The 27,629-nt window shown below is 34.5% G+C and overlaps 1 protein-coding gene across 1 annotated transcript in view; it reads right to left on the reverse strand.

The window, feature by feature from the left end:
• The window catches only part of ASCC3 (activating signal cointegrator 1 complex subunit 3), a 357,810-nt gene that overhangs the window by 85,532 nt on the left and 244,649 nt on the right, over positions 1 to 27,629 (reverse strand). The window contains exons 30-33 of the mRNA XM_044675397.1: positions 21,610 to 21,747; positions 21,407 to 21,527; positions 19,234 to 19,366; positions 16,178 to 16,303 (exon numbers count right to left, since the gene is read on the reverse strand). Coding sequence (XP_044531332.1) covers positions 16,178 to 16,303; positions 19,234 to 19,366; positions 21,407 to 21,527; positions 21,610 to 21,747 — 518 coding nt within the window. The remainder of the gene's footprint in view (positions 1 to 16,177; positions 16,304 to 19,233; positions 19,367 to 21,406; positions 21,528 to 21,609; positions 21,748 to 27,629) is intronic.

The following is a 27,629-nucleotide window of genomic DNA, read 5'->3' on the forward strand; positions in this document are numbered from 1 at the left end:
TTTGAGAGGGGAGAGATAAAAGTCTATGAGGTGAGACTCTCTTCTAGCTCTCCCCTTGTGTTAAATATACACTGGGAGACTTTAAGGGGGTATCACCCCTAAACTGGGTGACCTGGATGGTCGTGCTGCCCCACAGGAGTTGGGGGCAAGGCTTCCCTATAAGATGAGGTATGGGGTACCCCAATCCAATTCTGAATGAGAGGTTCACACAAGGATCCCCTGAGGTCAGTCAACTTCACAGCGGGTGGTCTGGCCTCAAGATGGAGGCAGCCAGACCAAGTTGTGATTCCCCTCTCCCTTGTTGTCTCTTAGGCATTCTGGAATGCTATCTGAGTAATGAATGACTTTTATTATTCGCAATTTAGGGGTTGGGGAAAGGGGTGAAGGGCAGAGGGATTTTAGGGTGCCCTCTTCTCTATTTCTATGGGGTCTGTTACTCAGGTGGGAACCTTTGGGGTTCCCACTCCCAAGCTTCTTCCCTTACCTCTTCTTCTGTTTCTATTTCTATCCTTTCTATAATTGTAAGTTAGACCGGTAAAGGGTCTCTCAGAAAGGTTGGGTAATGGGGGAAGGAGACTAAGAGATCACTCCCAAAATGGAGTCCAAAAACTTTGCTAACTCTATGATTGAAGTCTTGCTGGGTGATATGCGATGGAATCTTTGATCAGGGAATCAGGGTTTCAATGTCCAAAGAAAGATCCTCAGGAAGCCCTCAGGATTGGATTCAAGCTGAGATGTCCTCCTCCTTTCTCCGCCCGAAGACCTCTCCTCTCCTTCTTCCTCCAAGAAACTCCCAGAATTCCCTCTCTGGTCTCAATTGTCAGTAACTGTCACCAACTGTCAGCAACTCCTTCTCTGGCTCCTTTTGTCCCATCCTTTGTGCATTTTTGCACAAATCCCATCCTTACAACTAGAAGGAAATTTTGTCTTTCTAGTACTTTGGTGAATCTGTGATTCCACCATTGTGGGTACTATCTCCAAGAGAATATAATTTCAATCCGTTAATTTTCTTCTTTTTCAAAGACTCTTGTCCATTGTCTGGCCTACAAATTCTCAAGGAGAGGGGCAGATAGGAAAGGGGCACCACTGAGTTGCTATGGGCCTACTCTCCATTTCTCTCGACATTATATGAGTAACAAGAGAATCCATCAATCAGTTATGTAACATTTACTAAGTACCTAGTACATTTAATTTTTCTTAGAGCCAGCTTTCTTCTCTGAAGCCATATGGCCCATAAGAATTGGGCCTAGGTCAGTGATGGCAAACCTTTTAGAGATGGAGTGCCAAGCTCCATGCCCACCCCCCTGCCAGAGACTGCATTCCCTGTCCTACCCCCTCCCCCACCTGAGCGAGTGTTGGGTACACCCTGAAACACCCTTATCCCACAAAGGGGAGGGAGGAAGCCCTCTCATTAGTCTGCTGGGTGGAGGGGTGGATGAAGTGAGGATTTTCTTCAGTGAATATAGAGAGGGAGAGGAATAGCCCCAGTGCTCTGCTCCCTTCCAGCTCTACCACCTGTGAGCTACCCATCTTGTCCTCTGTGTGCTCCCATTGGGCTGCTGGGCAGAGGGGTGGGGGATGTGAAAAAAATGCCATCAGGCACAGTGGAGAGGGGGAGGGGAGCAGCTTTTCTAGTAAATGAATGGAGGGGGGTAGGGAACATGTGTCCATAGAGAACACCCTGCATGCCATCTTTGGCACCCGTGTCATAGGCTCACCATGATTGGCCTAGGTCTTCAGACTTTTTTGTTTGTTCTTTTTGAGTGCAGGGAGTGGAGTTCCTGGCCATAGGACAGAAAGCCACAGGAGTGTGAGAGTTGATTTCTAGGCAAGCTAGTACAGCGTCAGTGCCCTTAAGAACTAAGAAACCTTTGGAAGTAACCTTCAGGACCTCAGGCCAATGGCAGCAGAAACATTCTGACAATGATGGCACCTCTGCAAGTGAACTTAGTGGACCAATGCTTTGTAGAAACTGAGCTGTTTTGAGTCTACTCTCCTAAAAACTATGTTGGTATATGGGAGATTATGACCCATAAGTACTTTGGGGGATGTTTATACATTTGTTCCTGTGATATTTTTGAAGTAAATATCCACTTGTAAAAGGTGAAGTTGAAACAAAATAAAAAACTCCAAAGTTATCAATGACCTCTTAACTGCCAAATATAAAGACCTTTTCTCTATCATTATTCTTGATTATTCTACAGAATGAGACTTTCTGACCACACATGGATATGTTCTACGGGTTGTTTTTTTTCAGGTGCTTTTCTGAATAATATTTGATCCTTACTTTTCCATCATATTCAAAGAACTGTCAAGATCAAACCTTTCTTTTCTTGAAATTACCTTGCATTAGTGTAGTACTTTCCCTACTCACAGTTATGCTGCATCACATTTTTGTAATTTCTCACTGAGTCTAATGAAACAGTTTTCCAACTGGTATCCTTGTTTTTTTTTTTTTTTTTAAAGCATTTCTTTATAAAACTGCCCTTTATATAACTGCCAAAGTTGTCATTTTAATACAGTCCTGAAAACTGGCATAAAAAAGTCACATCCATGATGCAAAATTTCACCTTTTACAAGAAAAGGTTCACCAACTCCTCTTAATTCTAGTATCTTCCTACTGTTAATTATTTGTTAGTTATCCCATTTGTGGCTTGCTTCATATATATCAATTTGCATGTTGCCTATCTCATATGATTATAAGGTCCTTGAGGGCAGAAGCTGTCTTTTGCTGCTTCTTTTTTTTCCCCCCTGTTCTCAGCACTTAGCACAGGCCTTGAGAGTAGCAGGATTTAACAGATGTTTACTAATTAATTGATTGGAATTAAATGCATAAGCTACCAGTCTTGATTGTATCCTAACTAGCTCTGGAATCATGAACAAGTGACAACCTTTCAGGGTTAGTTTCTTATGCAGAATGATTAAAAGGAGTTTTTAACTTTTTTGTGTGTGTCAGAGACTCCTTTGCCACTCTGAAATCTATGGATCTCTTAAAATTATGTTTTTAGATACTTGATATAAAATACACGAGATTACAAAGGAAATCAATAACATTGAAATACAATTATCAAAATATTAAAGAAAAGTCAAAGACCTCAGGTTAAGAATTTTCTTTATAGGATCATAGTATTTAGAGCTAAAAGGAATTCTCAATGGCCTTCTTTTCCAGGCTTCTCATTTTATAGATGGAGAAACTGAAACCTTAGTAGATTTAAGTAACTTGTCCAAAGTCACAAAGTTGGTGTTAAAGTTGTGGTTTGAACATGGACTTCCCTAAATACAGTCAGTGATCTTTGTACTACAACACAGTGTCTTCTTTCCTAACAAAATTGCTGTTTTGAAAACCTAAGGCAGCATATAAAAATGTTATTGTTATTTCATTTTATCTATTTTGATGATCAGGGGTGATTATATTATTCTTTTGTATTTAATATTTTATGGACAACTGCAAAGATCCATATTGCTATATAAGTATTAGCATGTAAACTGGTTCTTTTGGGCTCACTGTTAAGAATCCTTAGTACAATCCTAGTAACATATAGTAAAACAGGAATAATATATATCTAGAATTGTTTCCATATAATGTTGATCTTTGCTAAGTATTTGGCATGAAGCTATTAAAATCACAGTTTTTAAATTTTTGTGGATAAATGTTTTCTCTGAACAGTTGTGAACAACAGTAAAATTTGTGATGATACGTTGGTTCCAGTTGGTTTGAAAGCTGAATTCTCTGGGATATTTTCAGGTCAATATTTATAGCTGAGGAATTTGTTGTCAGTACATGAAAGATAGATAGCATTTGATATTTAATTTCTAGCTACTGATTTGTGTCTTGCTAGGCAGGTAGGTGCTAAGATTTTATAGTCTGTTGTGATGTGTTGCAGTTTTAACCATTTCCTGCATAATCGACATTGAACACTTGGTTTGGGGTCTTTTTGCAATATCTGGTGACAAAAATCTGGTCTTGCTAAAAAACTTTCATTTACAGAAACATACTTATATGACTAAATCACTTTTTTTATGCTTCTTTATCAAAATATTGTTAACTGGGGGCAGCTGGGTAGCTCAGTGGATTGAGAGTCAGACCTAGAGACAGAAGGTCCTAGGTTCAAATCTGGCCTCAGACACTTCCCAGCTGTGTGACCCTGGGCAAGTCACTTGACCCCCACTGCCCACCCTTACCACTCTTCCACCAAGGAGCCAATACACAAAAGTTAAGGGTTTAAAAAAAATATTGTTAACTGAGTTTGTCCAGGTACTACCCTTAGATACAACTCTAACCTTGGATCTTGGCAATTTCAAAGGCTCTATCTAGGGGTAAATCACAGTTGGATATATTTAAGAAATTCAATGGTACTTTCAACAAGCTATTGCCTGTTCTAGAAGTATTTCTGTAGGTTTCTGACCTATTTGTCATATAATGGAAGAATGTCTATTAATCTTCTTCCTACTTTTTAGTGAGGAAATGGTCATCATTCTGTCGCTACTTCAGAGTAAAGTTTCACTAACTAAATAACTAAATATATATGTATATACATATACATATGTATATATATATATATATATATATAAACTATAGGGTTATGGTTTTTTTTAACCTTTAAAATTTGTTATGGTTCATTTTACACTTCCTAAAGTGGATATTAAGATTAGTATTGCATAGGTGTCCATTGTTTTAAATATGTTCTTTCCATCCAATTTGGATTTCAGGATGCTGGTAAGTTTCATAACAAGTTCAATCATAGCTTATCCCTCTGATGACTTTATGCTGAATGTCTTTTTTTTTTAAACATGTATCATTTATCAAAACCTATTTCCATATTATCGATATTTGCAACAGAGTGATCATTTAAAGTAAACATCCCCATCATAGTGAATAATCCTTGTTATCACTTGCTTGAGTCTTTTTGCTAGTGTTCTATTTACAATTTTTTCCATCTATGTTCATTAAAAAGATTGATTTATAGTTTTTTTCCTCTGTTTTTGGTCTACCTGGCTTTGGAATCAGTACCATATTTGTACCATAAGAGGAATTTCGTAAAACTCCTTCTTTACTTACTTTGTCAAATAGTTTGTATAGTATTGGGATTAGTTGTTCTTTAAATGTTTGCTAGCATACACTTGTAAATCTATCTGGCCCTGGGGATTTTTTCTTAGGGAATTGCTTGATGGCTTGTTCAATTTATTTTTCTGAGATGGGATTGTTTAAGTATACTATTTCCTCTTTTGTTAATCTAGGCAATTTATATTTTTGTAAATATTCACCCATTTCACCTAGTTTTTCATATTTGTTGCCACATAATTGGGCAAAATAGTTCTTAATCATTAGCTTAATTTTCTCTTCATTAGAGGTGAAATCAGCCTTTTCATCTTTGATACTGTCAATTTTATTTTCTTCTTTTGTTTTTTAAATTAGATTAATGAGCACCTTGTCTTATTAATTAGTTCAACAGTTCTTTTACTTTCACTTTTATTAATTTCTCCTTTGATTTTCATGATTTCCAATTTAGTTTTTGGATGTAGATCCAGTTCCCTTGCTTTCCAGAATATTATATTCCATGCCTTCTGGCCCTTCAGTGTGGATGCAGCCAGGTCCTGTGTTATCCTAACTGTGGCTCTATGATATCTGAATGGTTTCTTTTTAGCAGCTTGTAGTATCATTTCCTTGGTCTGGAAGTTCTTGAACTTGGCTATAACACTTTTGGGTGTTGTCAAATAGGGATTTAATACAGGAGGTGATCTGTCAATTCTTTCAATCTCTACATTACCCTCTTGTTCAAGAATGTCAGGGCAGTTTTCTTGGATAATTTCCTATAGAATGATGTGCAAGCTTTTTCTTTTGTCAAGATTTTTCAGTAGTCTAATTAATTCTTTTTTTTTTTTTTTTTTTTAATTTTAAACCCTTAACTTCTGTGTATTGACTTATAGGTGGAAGATTGGTAAGGATAGGCAATGGGGGTCAAGTGACTTGCCCAGGGTCACACAGCTGGGAAGTGTCTGAGGCCAGATTTGAACCTAGGACCTCCTGTCTCTAGGCCTGGCTCTCAATCCACTGAGCAACCCAGCTGCCCCAGTCCAATTAATTCTTAAATTGTCTCTTCTGGATCTATTTTTCAGGTGTTGTTTTATCAATGAGGTATTTTATATTTTCCTCATTTTTTTCATCCTTTTGATTTTGTTTTATAGAATCTTGCTGCCTTGTGAAGTCATTTGCTCTAGTTGTTGGATTCTAACTCTTGAAGTCTGAATTTCATCCCTGCCTTTTTGATCATCCTTTTGTTTTTGGTCTGTTTTTCTGTGTAGGTCGTCTTTCACTTTCTTTGTCTCATTTTCAAGCTGGTCAATTCTGCATTTTAGAATACTATTTTCTTGTTTTAGTTCATATGCCTCTGTTTCCAAATGATCTATTTTGCTTTTTAAGTTCTTTTCCCAATTGTCTTCAGCCTCTCTTGTTTTTTGAATTCTGTTTTGAGTTCTCCAAAGCCTGTGTCCAATTCATCGGAGTTCCTGAGTTTTTGCTTGGTGTTCCTTGGTCCTCCTCTGTTCCATTTGTTCTTTGTTCATTACTTGGAAAGAAGTTGTCGATAATAATTTCTTTTTTTCTTTTTCTGTTGTTTACTCATATTTTTTTCCTTCTTTCTCCCCTGTCATTGGCTGTATTCTTGCTCCTCTGTTTATTTGCTGGATCTGTGGGTTTAGGCTATTTTGTCCTGAAGAGTCTTCTTCTTTGCTCTGCTGATTAACTGGATTAGGCTGATGGAACTGGCCTGTTGTATTAATGAGGCCAGATCTTTCCCAGCTGCCAGCAGAAGGTAAAATTGTGGAGGCTGAAGGTAGTTACCTTTGTCTTCCTCTCTATTCCTTTCTGCTAGCCACATCCCTGCCAGCTGCCAGGTCATAGCCCTGAGCTTCTTGTGGTGGTATCAGGGTACTCTGTCATGGATGCAGCCTTTGCCGTGAGATCCCAGTCAGCCAGATTCTTACTGTGGGTCTCAGAGTGGTAGGTGGGGGAGGGGTGTTGGAGACTGAGCTTCCCTGCCCTCTGAAGGCTTCTTATTTGCACTATTGCTAGACAGGATTAAGCAGGCAGAACTGATCTGCAGAGCTGGATATGCCCTGAGGCCATAACCTCCAGAGGCAGAGGCCCAAGATGGAAGAGTGGTGTTTAAAGGCTGTAACTAGGCTGCCCTCCTCTCTGCCCCTTTCCTTCAGCTGCCTCCCTGCCAGCTGTGGTCAGATCCCTGAGCCTCAAGTAGCTGTGATAGCAAGGCACTCCCTCCATGCTGGAGCCCTCACCCTGAGATCCCAGCAGCCCCCCAGCAACTGCCTGAGTCTCGACATAGTAGGTGGGGGAGGGGCCCTGGGACCTTTCTTTTTTCTTCTTTCTTTTCCTTAAACCTGAGAATTCAACGTTTTCTGTGTACATTTTAAGTTGAATTGAGCAGGAGGGTCCCCCAGCGCTGTCCTGTTGTTATATTTGGCTTTCTGTACCCCTCTAAGAGTTTTGTTTTTGATTTGTGTGGAAGGGTTTTACAGAGGACTCAATTATCTAAGCCACCATCTTGACTCTGCCGCCCCTGAATGTGCCTTGCCCAGAAATGGCTAAGGTATTTTTAGGTACTATCTTCAGTCACTGTATGCATCTGTATGCAAGGGTTATTTTCTATCTTTCCTTTGTGTATGTTACACAAAATACTCCAAATCTTATATTTGGAGATTTCATGAGATGAAGATTTTTTTGGTGGAACTCTATAGCTTGATATCATTCACATAGATGAAGTAATTAATAAAGTGCTTTGGCTCTACTTTTTAGGTTTGGAAGCTATATTAAGGCAAGATGATAATCGATTTAAGGCTCAACAGAAGCACCAAAGAAGCATGAAAGATGCCACATTTTATATCAATTATTCTTGACATTATTACATTGGTATTATGTTATAAGAAAGATTTATTTTAAACTTGCCTATTTTCATTCACTTCCCCTAGTTATCTGTTCACTATATTAATGGTATATAAGCTTTCTGTTTCTTTTCTTATTCAACTCATATTTTTATTGATTTGAACTTCTTATGTCCAAACATTTCTACAGCCTTCTTGAAGGTTTGGTCTTGCCTGGAGGTTTTTTAATTCTCATGATTCTTTAGTATGGTTTTTGATTGATGCTGAATTGCCCCTTTTATTCTTTATACTATTTTTATGTTTTGTAAGGATAGTTACAATTGGTTGTGACTGAACTTAGAATTTCTGATCTACTTTTTGATTGCCTCATTTCTTTATTTGTGTTTCTTTTTTCCTTACTCTAGAGTTTGGTAAAAGAGGTCTGTAACTTAAGTTTTATGCCTCAAACTCAAAAAGCATTTTTTAGAAGTACTCTCATCTCTTTTCAAATTTTTAAAAAGATATTGATGTTGATTGTGTCATCTCATTTAATAGTAGTTTGCATTCAGTGAAAATTTTCAATATTTCAAGAGTCTCTTTTCCTTCTTCAGATTTTGGTAATTTTATTTCATTGAATCTAGGTTTAATAATGAAATTATACTCCCAGATCATATGATCAAAAAAATGGAGAACTAGACATTTTTTCTGATCTTCAAGATCTTTCAAACCTCTCCAAAATAAGAATTATGCGCACAAAATAAAAGCAATTGCAGTTGTCTCCACAGGCTAAGAAAACAAGAACCTTAACAAGGTAGTGACCTGATGAACTAAGAGGTCAGTGATCCTGATAGGCCTTCCACAATGGAGTCTTAGGACATACAAAGGAAGTCTCACTATACAACACCCAGGCTAGTGTTCTCTTCCTTTACCATTCTTTTCCCCTAATCACCATGCCATTGATGATGACTTGTGCTTTAAGAATGTTATTCTAATTCAATAAATTGTTCTATTATCATCTAATTAATGATGTACTACTTTCCTATATTCATTTTAATGGCTTGAAATAATGTAGCAATCTGCTAATTCTATTAATTAATGCTAAAGGTTTAATACCAACAAAATATGGATAAAGTTATAAGGTGCAGAATTGAGTCAAGGGTCTTGTGAAAAGAAACAAAAGTATGATAAAAGTTATAGCACTTTTGGGGAGCCTATTCAATAGTTACCTAATCAATATTTCACAATTTATTCTCATGGGACTTTCTGACACATCTTTTTTGCACCTCAAGCCAATATTTGTATGTATATGTGAGTTTTTATAATTTTTTTTAGTAATACAAGCTATGATTATTTTATATAGAAATATAATCGATCTATAGAAAGCACTGTTCCCATTGTTTGGTAAAAAGATATGTAATGCCAATTAAGAAAGAAAATTCTCATGTGAAAACAAAATATCCCTTAGTTTTAGCCTCATCATGGGCCAGTATCATTAACTGGACAATTCCTGCTTGAATGGGACCCATCCTGCTTTAATAAGGGACAGAAGACAACATTCCCTTGCCTGACTTGTTCCTCACTATAAGGAATGGAGAAAGATGCCATTCTATCCTGCTGTTGATATCCAGGTCTGTTCTTGTCTACTTAGATGGAGAGAAAAGTCATTCCATCATACTCCTTCCAGTGCTCTCCTAGTCTGCCTTGCCTGGCCTATGCAGTTAAAGGCCTGAAATGTCATACTACATCAATTCCTCATCCCACTGGACCCATTCCTGAGCTGCTTAACGCCCTGAGAGGACTTTATTCTGAGGTCAGTCCTCTAGGGATGTTGATAACCCATGGGAATTTGTCTGTCAATGACTTAGAAAATACCTCCCAGTCAAACTTTCCCATGCTAGTCATCTGAACCTCTATTTGTTACTTAAACCCAAACCTCCTAGGCACTAATACTGCTCATTCTATTATTCTCTCCACCCTCAATAGAATTCTTTTATCCCCTCACCAATGTTATACTCTTAAGCCTTCCATACCTTCCACTGTTCTTTCCAAAATACTTTCTCCATAGAAGCTCTTTTCATTTAAAATCTTTTCCTTTTCTACTCTTCTTTTCCATCTGCTGGCTCTCAGAGAGATGTGACTCTTTCCTAGTGATAGTCTCTTTGGCCACTCCTTCCAACAATGATTGGGACAACAACACTCGTATCCTCCGCAAAGTGGGAGGTAGAAACACTTCTTGCTCCCTAATGATATTTCAATGCTCACTTTCTACTACCATCACTCAGTAATCTCTCCTCTTTTGAGGTTCACTCAATCCATACTTATCATCCAATGAAAATTCCAGCAGCTATTTGCTGACCTGACATTCTTTTTCTTTCCTCAATAAATTCAATCTTTCTCTCTTCTCCATCTCCTGCCCTTGTACTAGACTTCAAAATACATAGTGATGCAACCTCAATTACCCTAACTTTTTAGTTTTTCAACTAACTCATTTTCAGTGGCCTACACTCTATCTTATTCCCTCTGCTATACAGAGACAGCCATATTTTTGATCCTCCCATCATCCACAAATCTGCCAACATTTTCATGAAATCTAAAAATCCGCCCCCCCCCCTTTAAAACACAATCTGTTGTCATTCCACCACTCAGCCACACACTGAGTTATGTACTTTGTCTTCATCATGACTTCCTCAGTTCTTTCCTGGGTCATATGTTGAACTGGTCATCTCATCAGCTCTCATGGATTCAATAATCATTTCTATGCTGATGAATTACAAATTTATTAACCCAGTTCTGATCTCAGTGATGATCTCTAGTTGTATATCTCCATCTGCATATTAAAAATCATGAACTAAATGTACTCTAGATATTTCAAATTCAATATATTCAAAACTGAACTTAGCTTTCCCCCAAAACCTTCCCTTCTTCCTAACTCCCCTATTATTGTTGAGACTATCACCATCCTTTCAGTCACTCAGGTTTGAAATGCAGGTCCCATCTCTGACTCCTCATTTTTATTCTGCACCCCTCCATCCAACATGTTCCAAAAGCTTGTTGATTTTTCCTTTGTAACATCTTATATATGCCCTCTTCTCTCCTCTGACACTACCACAACTCCAGTAAAGGCCCTTTCTCATCATCTCACACCTGGATTATTATAATAGCATGTTAGTTGCTCTGCCTGCCACAATGGCCTCTGTTTATACCTATCTTTTACTCAGTCATCAATGATTTTCTTTTAGCACAGGTCGAACTATGTTACCCATCTACTCAAGAAATTCCTATCATCTTCAGTATAGTTAATAAGATTTTCCATTTGACATTCAAAGTCCTTCAAAACCAACTGCCCTCTACCTTTCCAGTTTTTTTATACCTTAATCCTCCTGTAAATGCTCTGATTTAGTGACACTAGTCTTCTTGTTTCCTTGGGACACACCATTTCCCAACTTGGGGCTTTTTTTACTAACTATTCCTCATGCATTGAGTGCTCTCCCTTCTCATTTCTGCCTTCTGACTTTTGTAATCCTAGCAAAAATCCCATGTTCTATAGAAAACCTGTTCTAATCCCTCTTAATTCTAGTACTTTCTCTCTGCTGATTACTTCCAATTTACACTATATGCAATCTATTGTACCTAATTATTTACATGTTGTTTCCTCTATTAGATTATGAGCACCTTGAGGGCAAGAACTATCTTTTGCCTTTCTTTATATCTTTAGTGCTTAGTCAGTGCCTGTTATTGAGCAGGCATTTAATAAATGTTTACTGACTAATCAAGAAAATCATTATCCTCCCAGTTACTCAGAACCTCAACACAAATGTCATCCATTACAGTTCACTTTTTCACCTCTCCTATCCATTCTGTCGTCACATTCTATCAATTTGCCTCTGCCCCTTCACCAAATCTCATTCTCCTCTGACACTGACATATCCTCACTTTAGAGTTTTATTACCTTATCCTAGGACTATTGCAATAGTTTGATGATTGGTTGACCTGCCTCAAGTCTCTCCCCATGATGGTCCATTCCCACCCCACCTCACCCCAGCTGTCAAAGTGATCTTTCTAAAGAACAACCATGATATCCTTCCTCCCTATTCAAAAAACTACAATTGCTCCATATCACTTCCAGGATAAAAACCAAAATTCTCTTGTATTCAAAGCATATTTTCAAGAAAGCAAATATACCAAAAGAAGGAAAATGAGGTGTCAGATATTAAGCAAAAAAAGATGACTAGGAGAATATCAATAACTACTAACCTAGATGCCTACTTTTTTTCTTTATAAGAAAAATCATGAAAATGATCTATCTACATAGGTTCTGAAAGTTATTTTTTTAAAGCTTAAGGGAATAGCCAAATATTTCACAATATATTTTCTACAAACATATAACTAAATGAATGGTACAGAGAAAACAAAATCTCATTTTACTTAGTGACTATAAAAAGCATTTGAAACCATACAACCAAACTCAAACTAAGAGCCATTCTTCAAAGACTCTCTCAAGCATATGCTAAAATTATACAAATTTGTATAAATATCCTTGATAAATGATGTTTGCCCCTGCCATGTTGAATGAACTGCACAAAATGGAAAAGAGATTGTCTATAAATAGAATAAGATTATGTTAATGTAATTTCATCAAAGCCCAAATGAATTCCCTGATTTACTATTAAAAAAAAGTCAACTTAACATACAGGAAAAACCAAATAGATGAAAAAAGTCTTCTAAAAAATCTATGACATTTAATTCAGTACTCTGAATTGCAGATAAATGAGTTGGATCTCAAAATGAGAAGAAGATGTGGATTTTGGGGAAAAGACAATAAGTTATCTCACTGCTACATGAAGGTTAGCATGGCTAATAGATATATGAGGCAGATTTTGAAGGTAGATTCCAAGCTCAGTATTGTATCTCCTGGTATACACTGTCTTTTTCTTTAAAACCCTTACCTTTTGTCTTAGTATTAATTCTAAGACAGAAGGCCAGTAAGGACTAGGCAATCGGGGTTATGTGTTTTATCAGGGATCACACTCCTTGGAAGTGTCTGAGGCCAGAATTTAATCCAGATCCTCCCAACTCCAGGCCACTATGCCACATAGTTGCCACTACATTACCTCTTAGTAATCATATTATGGTATTTATATAATGGTTTTAAAGATTGCAAAATGCTTTACATACAACACAACTCATTTGATTCTCACAAGAATCCTGTTAGTTAATATTAGAGGAATAACTGATATTGAGGAAAATTAAGTGATCTGTCCATGGTCAGTCACACTGTTAGTAAGTATTCAGGGTAGGGCTTGATCTCAGTTCTCTCCTGACTCATCATGCTGTTTGGATGAGAATGGCCTGGCTTACAAAGAAATTCATGTGAAAGAGATTTCAAGGAACAGTAAAAGCCCAATGGATGTCCTCGGTGTAATTTTGAAGTTAAAAAAACTCTGCATAAATAGATTATTCAAAAAGAGGTAGTCAGTTATCCCAATGAGCTATTGGAATACTGTGTCAATTTTAGGTATTATACTTTAGAAGGCATATTGGAAAGCTTAAATTATCTAGAGAAAGGGTGGTGATGAAGCCATACATAAGGACATTGTAAATGGGGATATTAACCAGTAGAATAGATGGTTTAGGGGGACATGCTATCTTCAAATAAATTAAGACCACCACATGGAAGAAATGTACGGATTATTTTGCTTGATCCTATACGGATATGTGATTGATAGAAGGTAGGTGATTATTTGTCAGGGATATTGTAAATGGAACTCTAATATTAATTAGGAATTGGACTTGGACAACTAGGCTGAATGCTGAGAGTCCTTCTATATATAAAATCTATGATTCAATAACCCTAAAAAAGATAACAAAAAACAGAAGCTAATTAACTCATATCCCTCATGCTTAGTTAATAATTAACTACCATAGCTGTTCACACAAAGAATTATTTTGTCTTTCATGAAATAAAGATCAGTTTAGGTTTCCTAGAATCAGGGGGGATTTGAGGCCAAGAGGTCCTAAACACCTGGCTACAAAAGTAGATAATGGGCTAAATCTTGGTCTCATTTTCATAAAAGGAGCTATGAGACTGTTGCTTCACTTTATGATAGAAGGTACAAGATTCCCAGACATAATAGCATCAAAACCACGGACATTTTAGGCTCCATGGATAGTATTAATGATGACTCCATAGTTTTATCCCTATAAGCCAATGGTATGAAAGTGTTTTAGAAAGTTAAAAGTACTATACGGCATGGTAATTATGCCATCTAATGAATACACCTTTTTAAAGATCATGGCAATAAGTATAATTTTATTCGATTACTAAGCATAGATAATAAAATCATAAAGAGAAAATTTTGTGATCTGATATAGTCTATGCTAATTGTTTTAGATGTTACAGTTTGTTGTAAAAGCTGACAAGCAAACACAAACAACAAAGTATACTTTCAGAAATCGACTAAGAAAACAATGTAAGTATTGGTCTACTGATAGTGGTCCAAGTGAAATTAAACAAGTTTACAACTCCTTAGAAATGTATTTCATTGGCCTGAAGAGAAGGGTTGGATCAACAAAATCCAAGCCAATATAAAACCATCAGATGGTCTTTACTGCATTTAAAATTTATTCTATAAGGCTTAGTGGAGGCAGTTAGGTGGCTCAATGGATTGAGAACTGGGCCTGGAGTCAGAAAGATCCACATTCATAACTGATCACAGACACTAGCTGTGCAATCTGGGCAAGTTATTTAATCTGTTTGCCTTAATCCACTTGAGAAGGAAATAGCAAACCCCTCTAGGATATTTACCAAGAAAATACCATACTGGATTGTGAAGAGTCAAATATAACTGAATAACAACATATGACTTAATCTTGGAAGGAAAAATAAAAAAATTCACATCATATTGTAAATGTGTAGAACAGTGATTCCCAAAGTGGGCGCCACCCCCCCCACCCCCCCACCCTGGTAGGTGCTGCAGTGATTCAGGGGAGTGGTGATGGCCACTGGTGCATTTGGGGGTGGTGAATAACTGTAAGGGGGTGCTAAGTAATATTTTTTCTGGAAAGGGGGCGGTAGGCCAAAAAAGTTTGGGAACCGCTGGTGTAGACTAGTCACATTCCAAATGTATTATATTAATACAATTGAAGGCAGGGATCTTTGCTTATGCTATGAGGAAACAATCATATTCCACCTTCACAGAAGCAGGTTTCTTTTATAAACTTGAGGATATTTTTAGAAATCATTAGAAATGAAATAGTTTATATTTGATATTTCTATATCAATTAGTAATTAACTAGCTTTGAGGACAGTCCCTCATTGTTCTAAGTGTTGTGATAACTTTGTCCTTGTATTAAAGATAAGGAATTCTTTGGAAACAAAATATCATATTTATACCTAAATGGAAAGGCGCTGGGAATGTCATAAGAGTTTTCTTATCTTTTTTTCCCTCTAATGATGGAAGTGATGGGCGGGAGAGTGAAGTGATTTTTAATTGAAAAAATTAGTTTAAAAAAGGCAATAAATAGTAGACAGGCCATAATTTTTTGGTTTAAATGAAAGGTTCTTAAATTTTTTTTTTTATGTCACAGAACCCTTTGACAGTCTAGTGATGCCCTTTTCAGAATGTCATTTTTAAATGTATAAAATAAAATACATAGGATTAAAATGAACCCCCCCCCCCAAGTTCTTGGAACTTGGGCTGAAAACCCTGGTTTAGATTTAGAATAAAACCCAATGTTATATGTCTTCAGGCAATAACATGGCAGGATAAAGTTGATCAGTCATTAGAAATGAAAGCCTTTTTAGAAAATCTATTATTATACTGTTAGGTATGTACCAAGGTAATTTAGGTAATAATTATGTCACTCCTCTGCTAAGAAACTATAATGCCTGACTTATTGTATCAAATCTAAATTATACTGCCTAGATTTCTGGGTCTTCCAGATTATGAAAATATTTTAAATTATTTCCCAGAGTCAATAGAAGTGGTACTGAAATTTCCATACCTTTGCTCCTGTTGTTGGCCTCACTTGGAATGCTCTCCCCACATTGTTCTCTGCCTAAATTTCTTTAAGAAGAAATTCTTCAAGCATAAGCTTAAGTTCAACTTCTCCAAGAAATCTTTCTCGTCTACTCTAATCCATTATGACCTTTTTCTTTTCTTTCTTTCGTTTTTTTTAAATCTTTCATCTTAGAATCAATACCTAAAATGCATTTTCTACTTTTTTTTTAACATGTCTTCTTGAATGTGAAGAGGGAATAAAGAAATTAGCTTTTCTAAAAAGGGGTCATTTTATTTACCTGGGGTTCATGATAAGCCGACGGAAAAAATAAGTCCAGGTAATATAATCCATTGCATCCTGCTTGGATGTTATTGTACCAGCAGCAATCTCAGCATTCAAATGATCAGAAAGCACATCTAGTAAGCTAAATATGGATAAAAAAATGAAATAAATACAAAACTAATGAAATAAATCTTCTGCAAATTTAACACCATTTAGTAGATACATTTTATTTTCTAAGATAACATTTTATTTTCTAAGATATCACTTACCTTCACATTACCTACGATCTAGCCAGTCTGTCCTTATTGTCTTTACACAAGGCTACCTCATGTGGTTCCTTGTTTCTGCCTCTCAATCTTCCAATGCTTAGTTAAGTGCCTTTTTCAATATGAGGCATTTCCTGATAATAATCTGATTCCTGATACCTCTTCCTATCAAATTAACTTGTGTTTATTTTGCATATTTTTATGGTGCTTACATATGGGCATGTTGTTTCCTTTGGTAGAATACAGGTATTCTGAAGGCATAACTGCCTCCTTTCTATTTGTCCCCTCAGTACCTAGTCCTGTGTCATTCACAAAGAAGCTAATAATTAATAAATCTCTATTGATTGAAGAAACAAAATAAATATATGAATTTTATTCAAATTTTTTTCAAAAGAAACGGATTTTCTGCAGTTTCTGAGTTTGTGTGTATATACACAAACACATACACTTTGATTTAACTTCCTCTTGCCACTAAGTTGTGCCATTTAGCATAAAACTCAATAACTACTCTGTCAACTGATTCGTGTTCTTTTTAAAAGAAATATGCACTATAATTTTTCATTTGCACATAAACCAATAAGTATTCTAATCTAGTGTTTCCAAATCCAAACTATGTTGTAAACCAATGACATATATTCATTCTTAATCATACTTTATGTCTTCTATAATGTTTACTACCTTACATTCAGTAATCAGAATGAAAATTCTAATTAATTTTAATCACTAAAAAGGAAATGTTTATTATATTATTTTATATGAAAGGGTATAATAAAAAAATTAGAGGAATTAAGATAAGTATAGCTTTCTAATTCTTATTCATTAATTTTCTATTTTTCAGGTTAAAAATAACTTGCGGTTATAGTAACATACCTGATTCTTTTGTTTTGGTTTTACTTTTGTCAAAATGTATAGTAATAAAATAGTAATTAAAAAAATAATTGAAGAAACAGTCAACTAGGGGGAAAAATCTTTACAAGTATTTCTGATGATGGCCTCTATTCTCCTAATATAATAAGTAATTGATTCAAATTTACAAGGATAAGTACAATTTACCAACTCAGAAATAACTAAAAGAAAGCAGTCCAAACTATTAGAACCAGATTAAAAAAATGCTCCAAATCATTAATAGGTAGACTGATACAAATTGAAGTAACTCTGAGGTTTTGCCTCAAACATATCAGATCAATTGAGTTGACATATATATGACAAATGTTGGGGAATAGAGAGAGGGAGAAGAATGAAAATAAACAATAATAGTATTACACTGATGATGGAGCTATGAGTTAAATGGTCCAAGTATTTAAGAAAGCTATTTAGAACTATGTTCCAAAAGTTATTAAATTATGAATAACCTTTGATTGAGTGGTATCACAATAAGCCTATATTCCAAAGAGATCAAAGAAAGCATAAAAAACTTAGTTAGAGGCACTAATATATTGATAGCAACTAAAAAGTAAGGCAGTGACAATAAACTGAGGAAAAGAAAACACATTGAGGTACTTGAATATAATGGGGATTATTGGGCTGTAAGAAACAAAGATGGGAGACAATTTCAGAGAAACTAGGAATACTTGTATGAGTTGAGGTATGAAGACAATTTAATGATAACATTGCAAAAATGAACAAACTCAAAAGAATAATGCCACGACCAACCACAAATTCAGATGACAGATGATGAAGAATTCTACCACCTCCTTATGGAAAGGACTCAGAATCTGGGTCATAGCCAATGTGATAATTTGTTTTGCTTGACCATGCATAATTGTTATAAGGGGTTTGTTTTTGTTTTTCTTTTCTTCCCCCTTAGTTAGGTAGAAGAAAAAAAAGTAGGTGAGAAAAAAATGTTTGTTGATTTAAAACAAATATTTTAAAAGATGATATGAGTAAGCACAAGACAGCAATTTTATAAGGTAACTATATGTATAAGCGTACATAAAAACTCAAAAAATCTCCAACTATTTGTTGATTGGTTACTGATTATAACCAGATGTGAGAGTTTTCCACTGAAGGAACTGAGAATAAGGCATATTCACACTGACCACATGGAATTAAACTGAAACTCACCTAACCATTTAAAGTCAGCACTTTACATTTATGGGTTTTTAGAAGTGAGGCATTTTGGTAGTAAAAATTTGTTGGCTGGTAAAAATTTGCCAGTCAGTCTGACAAAGGACTAGGAAGAATAGCTATAGTCAGAAACAAGAAAATTAATTCAAAGGAACAGTAAATACATTAATTTTTTTTCTAATTTGAATTTAGATCAAGATCATGAAACAAAATAATTATCTGAGGGACACAAATATGAAAGAAAAAGTGTTACAACTTTGTGCGAAGAAAACCGTTGGATTGACTAGGGGCTCAAGGTGTATTATATCAGGAAAATGAAAGTGAGAATGGGTGAGAGGAAGTAAAGAATAAGCTATTAGTGAAGGGACAATAGTGTAGTCCAGTCATTGTCACTAATTAAGGGGAGGTGAAAATAGAGTGGCAAATATAAAAACACAAGTGGCTTTTAGTACTTCCTCCAATAAGAACTAATGTCACATTTTGAGTAGATTAATTAAAAAAAATATTGGGAACAAAATTTGAATTTTTATTGCCAATCCATTTCATTTTATTTCTGTTATGCTGACCTTTGAGAAACACGAGATTTTACTATGTATTTGTTTATTAAATTCCATTTCAAATTTTCTGATTATTTTAAGCTAAAAACTAATGCTATTTTATTTGCAAACATAAGAAAATGTAAATATGATACAAAATCTTAACTCATTTGAATTTTTTTTCCCTTTTGAGTAAAATTCACCTTGATTCTACTGGGAATGGTTCATAAAGAAACTTTTTGTAGAAATCTTTCTTTATGTCATGAACCAAGATTACAGCTTTGCCTTGATCATCAAATTGAGGTCTACCAGCACGTCCCATCATCTGAAGTACATCTAAAATGAAGAAAATGTAAGTTTCATGTGAAAACCAGTATGAGATGTATTCAATGATTCTGGTGCACATTTAATTATTCTTCATAAATACAACAAAATAACCAAGAAGGCAGTTGTGCAGTTTACATAGTTAATACTAAAAGCATATTAGGTTGTTCCTGTCGCCTTACTATTGGGTTTCCTAAGTTAGTGGTCATTAAGAAAATTCATACTTATGTCAATGATCCACTACAATACAAAACTAGGTTCTAAAAGATCTCAGATCATGTAAAAAATAAGACTGATAAAATGTTATTGTAATAAAATGCTGGAAATTGCCATTTGTGTGATACTATAATTTGAATAGAATAAGGCATTCATTCATCAAATACTAATTCCTTTGTCTGCCTCTGTGCACAGTATTCTCCATACTAGGAATATTCTCCTTTTTCTTGGAATTTCACCTTCTTTAAAGTCTCCGTACAAGAATACCTTCTTACATTTGGCCTTTCAAGATCTCCTCAATTACTGTATATTTACTTGTTAGATATTTTCCATTTTATTTATCTGTGTACATATTATTCTTTTTTTCCCCCAATAAAGCATAAATTCTTGAAGGCCAGGACTGCTTTGTTTTTGTCTTTGTATAACCAGTGTTTAGCACAAAGCCTGGCATAATACAGAAGATTTAATGTCTCTTGGATGCATCTGAATTACCCGATATAGATGTACTGTATGTCTAATATAGTACAAGACAAGACACTCCATATATAGTATAAAGTAAATTTGGGTTTTTAAATCTGAAGCTTTTTTGATAAAATCTATTAGATAATTTCTATACCCCTTTTACTCATGCAAATAGGCTTTCCAACCCCCAGACCCAGCTCAAAAGAAATCAAAACAAATAAGCCTAATTATTAAAAAAAAAAATCTTGGCACAAGTAGTTCAACATATACCAAACAAAAGTTCAGCAAATACCAAGTATTTAGTGATTATTTGACTGATGCATATATTTTACAACTGGCCACTGAGAAAGTGTAAGTATACCTCTCACTAAAGAATGGATATAACCACTGGCAATTATCAGAACTATTAAAGTACCACTTTTGAATATCTTAACATCTTATTCTTGTCTAAATTATTGGAAGTAATTTTATTCATTTACACAACCAATACTGTGTTGAGCATGAGATATAAGCAATCTACCCAAATAACTAGTACAAATTACACTTTGAAAGTACAATAAAAGAGGTATAAAATGCCATGGAAATTCAGATAAAAAGCTCATTATGGCTAAAGGAAACAGAAAAGACTTTATAGGGATGATATCAGAAATAAAGGATTTATAAAAATTGGACAGCTGATGTCTGGGAGTGGGGAAAAAAGCATTTTAGGAAGAACAACTTTAAGCAAAGGTTCAGAAGAAACAAAGCACAGAATATGTTTGAAGTGTATGAAGCAAGAGGTATGGAACTACAATGTATAAAGGAAGTCATAGGACATAATTATGGAAAGAAGAGAAATGTGAATGTCATTTTGGTACTTCAAGTAAAGTGTAAGTACTATTTTCTGTCAAATTAATTTTTAAAACACTCATTGGTGGTTCCTACTACTTGTCATTATTTTCATATTTACCAAGGCACTGATTAATATTTTAAAACATCAGTAATAACCAATCACCACACTGTTCATCATGGCATAATGAGAAATCTATTCATGCTAATGAATTGTGTGAACAAATAAATATATCTTAATTCTTCTTTTAGTCAAGAAAATTTGCTTACCACAGAGTAGATATAAATGATTCACTAAAACTGTGGCATCAAACTCAAATAGGAAGAGAAACCTGACCTGGTACAATTATCTACGTTGTAATGTATTTTTTATTTTGGTGAAATATTTTCCAATTACATTTTAATTTGGTTCCCCATGTAGCAGAGAGTTTTGTCCTTGAGGTGCTAGACATTTGATATCTCTGCCTTAAAATATGACTTACATTAATATAGTTCTTAGTAGTTAAAATCTTCATAAAAAATTCCCCCCAGTTTTTGCAATATTACCTGTTATGGGAAAATCCACATAGCGCCTTGTTTTTCCATCATAATATTCTGTCCCTTTAACAATTACTAAATGAGCTGGAAAGTTTACACCCCATGCTAATGTGCTTGTAGCAATAAGAACCTAAAAGATAAAAGATAATTAATGTAATCTTACTAACTCTGAAAAGCATATTTAAATATTAATAGGTAGAAAAAAAAGATACCTGGATTCTACAATTTACAAATAATTCTTCTACTGTTTTTCTATCTCTTTCATGCAGTCCAGCATGATGCATTCCTATTCCAAAGGCAAGAGTCAGTTTTAGGTTAGAATCTCTTATTGTTCCAATGACGTCATTCATCTACAAAGAAGAGATAATTGTATGATTTCAATATGCAGCTTTAAAAGTGTTACAGACAACTAATATTTATTTGACAAATATATCTATTTACTAAAGACTAGACCACTCTGATTGCTTTTTGGTTTTGCCTACTAAATTTGTTCTTAATATCAACTGTTCTGTTCTTTTTCCTGGTTCCAAGTAGTTTCCATGATTTTATGATCTTAGATCCGTTAATGCCAAACTTAACTTTTCTGTCTTTCTCTTTAAATTCTTGATCTTTTGGTCTTCCAGATGAATTTTTTAGTACCTTGTCTAGTTCTATAAGAGGCAGTTAGGTGGATGCAGTGGAAGACTGATCTACATTCAAGTCTGATTTCAGACACTTACAAGCTGTGTGACTCTGGGCAAGTCACATAACTGTTTCCCTCAGTCCTCATCTGTAAAATGAGCTGAAGGCAATGGCAAAACCACTCCAGAATCTTTTGCAAAGAAAACCCCAAATGGGGTCATAACAAATAGGACACAATTGAAATGACTGAACAAACCCCACCCCCCAACAAAAACAGCAACTAATGAAGAGTGATCCTTCTTGTAGGGTGATTGGAATGAAATTAAAACTAAATTAATTTAGGGACTATCATCACGCAAAATGAAAGTCTCATCTATTAAAGTCTTACTTTATTTCCAGGGAAATTATTTTATAGTTATATTTACAGCTCTCACGTGGGTGTTGTTGGATTAACTCCTAGATATTTTATGCATTTGGAATTTCTTTTTTTCTCTATCTTCTGCTATTTATAGGTTTACTTCATGTTGTGATATGCTATTAAAATTATTATTTTGATGAACTTTCTTTGACAGATTATCTTGGGTTGGCTAAGGAAATGACTATCATTTGCAAAGGGAAATACTTTTGCCTCTTCATTGTCTTCACTATTTCAGTACCTTGCAAGTTTCCTCAATTTGTTTTTCTTACCTACAACTATAATATTTTTGGGACAAATAATAACAATGACAATAGATATTCTTGCTTTACTCATCATTTTTGAAAGGGTTCTGATCTATTTCCAATGTGAATATTGCTCACTCTTACTTTCATCATATTCAAGAAAGCTCAGTTTACTTCTATGATTCCAATTTTTGTTTAATATGACTATTATATCAAAGGTCTTTTCTATATTAACAATCATGTGACTATTTTTGTTAATTTTCTCATATATTTACAATATTCCTAATGCTGGATGATCTTTCCATTACTGCTGTGAATCCAGCCTAGTGTTTTTTGAATCTATTATGGTAGTCTTTGCCAATATGTCATTCATTATTTATCTGCATTAAAATTCATTAAGAATATAGATCTATGGTTTCTAGTTTTCATTTTCTCATATCATACTTTCAACCACATATGATCAAAAATTCCCTGAATCACAGAACTTCAAAAGCCCTTACTCTAACTTGTACATGTAACATTCAATAAGTGTTTACCCTTCTTTTGTCAGAAGTTTTCCCAGTGGGGAAAATCACATTCATTACTTTGTGATGTTGCCACCTGGCATTAACTCTCATTGTTTACTACAAAGTTTTTCCTTATGCCACTGCTAATGAATACTAATAATTCCAATCATTGCTCCTGACAGTTGAACAAGGACTGGCTCTGGCATCAGGGTACCTAGGTTCTTCAAATGTACATGTATTACTTTTGTCATAATAGACAATTAGTCTCCCTGAGCCCGATTTTCCTTATCTATAAAATAAGGGGGTCAGACTAAATGGTCTCATTCTGATTTTATCCACTGGAACTAAATGGAATAGTTCTACTTCATTCTTACGACAGTCTTAAAGTCTTGAAGACAACTATCATGCCTCTACAAAGTTTTCATGTCTCTAGGATAAAATTACGGCTTCCAGTCTGATTTTTTACCAATAATTTGGCAGCATAAATATCACAGATAGTTTTTGAAGAACAGTGTCAATTTATAGGACTCAAATGTTGCTATAGTAAACCAGTTCAGTAGTCCATTGTAGGTTTGCATATGGCATAGGAACTAAACTTAAACCCAATACCTTCAACTTAGAAGTTTAACTTGATTTTTATTTTTTTTTAATTTGAATAGTTATTAAATAAAACAACAAAATTATTATAGTGTTGCAAATTATAATCATGCTTAGCTACTAAAGTTCAGTTTTACTGATAATTCATAAGTTATAAAGAGCACATGAAATATTTTAATAAAAATATCAAATCTTAAATATTATCCACTACTTTTCATTCAAAATAGGGTAACAGAATTAATAACAGTTTCTCTCAAGGTTTCCAAAGCAGATTCATAGGTCATAACATATGTATCTATCATATATTCATTTTCCTCTTTAAAATTAACAGGATATAGAATGCTTTACTCTATTTGCAAACCATCAGGAAGGCCTTTTAGCAATATTCTATAATAATGTTAGCAATTCTCAAATGAATAGCCAATGTTATTCATGTCATTTCTAGCATAAAATATCTCCAATTCATACTAAAGAGAACTTAGAGATGTCTTACTTTGACAACCAGTGTCACAGAATTTTTCTTTTTTGTATCTGGCTTCATGCTAGTGTTAGTCATACTTAGGAAGCAGTATAATTTACCACAGGACTAGGGATGCTTAGCAGGAGAGATGGTGCACACCACTCTCTTCTGTCATTCTAGCAATAGGGAATGACAATCATTTTTCAGTGACCCCTCACTTTCACATAAATCAATGAAATAAAGAGAACATGTGTCCATTTGAATTGCCTAAACCTTAAAATCCCCAAGAAAATTTTCTTTCTTTCTTCTACAACTACTCCATTTTCCTTTATTATGGTGTTTCTCTGAAGGAATTCTGATTTTAATATCATAAAAAATTGTAAGGTATTGATATTATTTAATCATTAGACACAGACATTGCTGGGGCAACCTATTAACATTTGGGTATACATATATGAACTGTAAATAAATGTAAAACTTTTTATTAACATACTTTAAATGAATGTAGTTCCTTCTTTACAATATAGGTAAGTTTCTAAAGAGACCACTGAAGAACAAAAGTAACATTTCTAGAATAATACTTTTCTCATAGACTAACATCTTGTTCCAACAAGCAAGTATTTTTTTAATTAACATACTCGGTAACCTGACCAAATAACTACAGCTTTTTAAAAGAATAAACTCAGTATTCAAAACACTCTAGAAAAAAAAGAGACTTTTATAGGAATCGATTTAATAAACAATCTTTGAAACTATGCCTGAGATCTGTTATTTTTTTTAATTCTTATAAAGGTAAATATATTATAAATGAAAGAAATAAACTGTTCTCAGAACAAGCTCTACGATTCTCCCAAGTAGTAGTCATTTTTTAAAGCTGCACATATGTAAACTGTTGAACCATTTACTTTAAGTTAATAGAACTGTTTTTTATATTTTAAATTTATTATACTTAAAAAGCTTTTGTAGAAATATAGGATTCCATTTAAGTAGATACATTACTCTGTGCCTGAAATACATTCCAGTCAGAATATAATTCAGTGAGTTGATGACAATGCTGGCTCCAAAAGAAAGGAGGAGACCAGATTGGACAAGAATGAGCTAACAGATTGTGCAGCCCAATTCTGTCCCTTTGAGTGTGATATATTGTTTCAAGATGCTAAAAACCCATAGTTTCTCAAAGCATATCTGTTGTGCTGGTTTTCCCATTTTCACAGAATCCTCATTATTAGTACTCTGTACTCTTTTCAAAGCACGTCAGACTCAGACCATATGCCACTGAATAATGCTTATCAATTGTCTAAAATGTGCAATAAAAGAAAGATGTGCCACACAAAAGAATAATGAAAGTTATGAAGTTTTTTGCAAAAATAATTACATCTATCACATCTGGTACAGATGTTAAATGAAGTTAAAACATCTCCTAGTTACTACTAAATGTTAATTTTTTAAGATACACTTTTGTGTAATAAAACCAACATCTTGTAGGAAGAAAAGGCCTAATAAAAAAAACCTTTTAGAATATTTTTTTAGTACCTAAATAGTGAGTAGTCAGGAGAAACATCAAGATACAAAATCATATTACCTAAATAGATATAATTAGAGATAAGGTAGTTTCCAAATTGATTCAATGAGCATTTCATAGGCACTTACTATATGTAAGGCATTATCAGTGCTAGACATGGGGGAGGGGGGGTGTAAAGACAGAAAATGAAAAATTCCTGCCCTCAAGAAGCTTATGGTTTATTTTCCATACTATTTGCCCCTTCCAAACAAAATTCCCACTGCTTTCCCCCCAATTCACCTAACTCTAATTCAAAATTGCATATCAAACTTTAATATACTCTAGGATCCCCCTTTACTCTATAATCACTTTTGGGTCTTAGATAAAAGTCATGGCTAATTTTATAGTTCCCATAGTGAACAGCAGATGTTTTATATGGTGGGCAATTAACAAGTGTTTATGGTATTTGTTGCTATAAATTATGAGTAACTGTATATGTAGGTACATACATACTACAACAGGCACACATGAGAATAAAATCCAAAGAATGATGGAAAGCTTTGAAATAGTTGTCATGTCCAGAATACCAGGGCAATGTAAAAACTTCTGGGGGGAGGTTGTGCTTATTTAATAATTATTTTAATGAAATAAAGTTGCATGTGGTATACTTTAATATAGCTGTAGAGTAGTAGTGCAGTAAAATTTTCTTTGAAACTGTATCCCATGTTTTACCTTCATGGCTTGATATTTTTAGAACAGTATTTCTCAAAGTATGGTGTGGGACCCTGAGACTCCTTCAGGAATCTGTTAGTTAAATCTATTTTCATATAACAGGAAGACATTTTGATTACTATTATTGATAAATATAACCCATATAATCAAAAGCTCTTAGGAGTGGTGGTGGTTTTCAATAGGTCCTTAGATTAAAAAAAAAAAAAAACTTGAAAACTACTGCTTTAGAACCAGAATTTAATTCAAATGCATTCAAGAAACATTCATTAAGAAATATGAGCAGAGCTTATGAGTTACACAATTTAGATGAGGCATGGTTCCTATCCTTGTAACGTTTATAATCCAACTAAAATTGCATATTGAATTGGATTGAGAGGGAGAAGTTAAGTCTTTTCCTATTTCTAGGTTTATTCAACTATAAAACAGATAAATTTGATATTCCTTTTCTAATGAAAAAAAGATTGGAGAAAATGCTGTAGAAATGATACTACAATTAAAAGGTTTTAAAATGAAGATAAAGAAAAGCACATTAAATAACACAAATATATACGTGGCATGATTCCAATTAATATATGCAGATGACTCCTTAATTAATCTATGAGTCTGAAAAGTATTTTCTTTATTTTATACTTGCATGATAATTTTCACCTAAAATTCCTGCTCATATAAGAAAACAAATACCTTATTACTAATAATGACATATTCTTTAAGCGATTCTTAGAGATAGGCAATAGATAGAAAGATAACTGAGAGAGCATTTTCTTAGCACTTATTCTATGCCAAGTAGAATGCTAAAAGGTGAGGATAAAAAGAAAAATAAGTAAGACAGTTCTGACTCTCAAGGAGCTTTTATTTCAATAGGTAAAGCCTGTATATGTAAGAGGGTAGAATGTGGGGATGGATTTGATAACAGTACCAGCACTAGAGATAGGTAGCAGGTGAGGAGTTCAGAGTGAGAGTGTAGGTTTGAATAAAGTGAAGTATAACTCCTCCTCTTTGTCTCCCAGGGAGGGTCAACACTCAAGAGAGGATGAACTCAGAGTAAAACTTCTTTGGGGAGGCAAGGCAGTTAATGAAAGGAAGAGGAGGAAGGGGGGGAGGGAGAGAGAGAGAGAGAGAAAGAGAGAGAGAGAGAGAGAGAGAGAGAGAGAGAGA

The sequence above is a fragment of the Gracilinanus agilis genome, chromosome 4, assembly GCF_016433145.1.
Source record: "Gracilinanus agilis isolate LMUSP501 chromosome 4, AgileGrace, whole genome shotgun sequence".
Taxonomy (NCBI): domain Eukaryota; kingdom Metazoa; phylum Chordata; class Mammalia; order Didelphimorphia; family Didelphidae; genus Gracilinanus; species Gracilinanus agilis.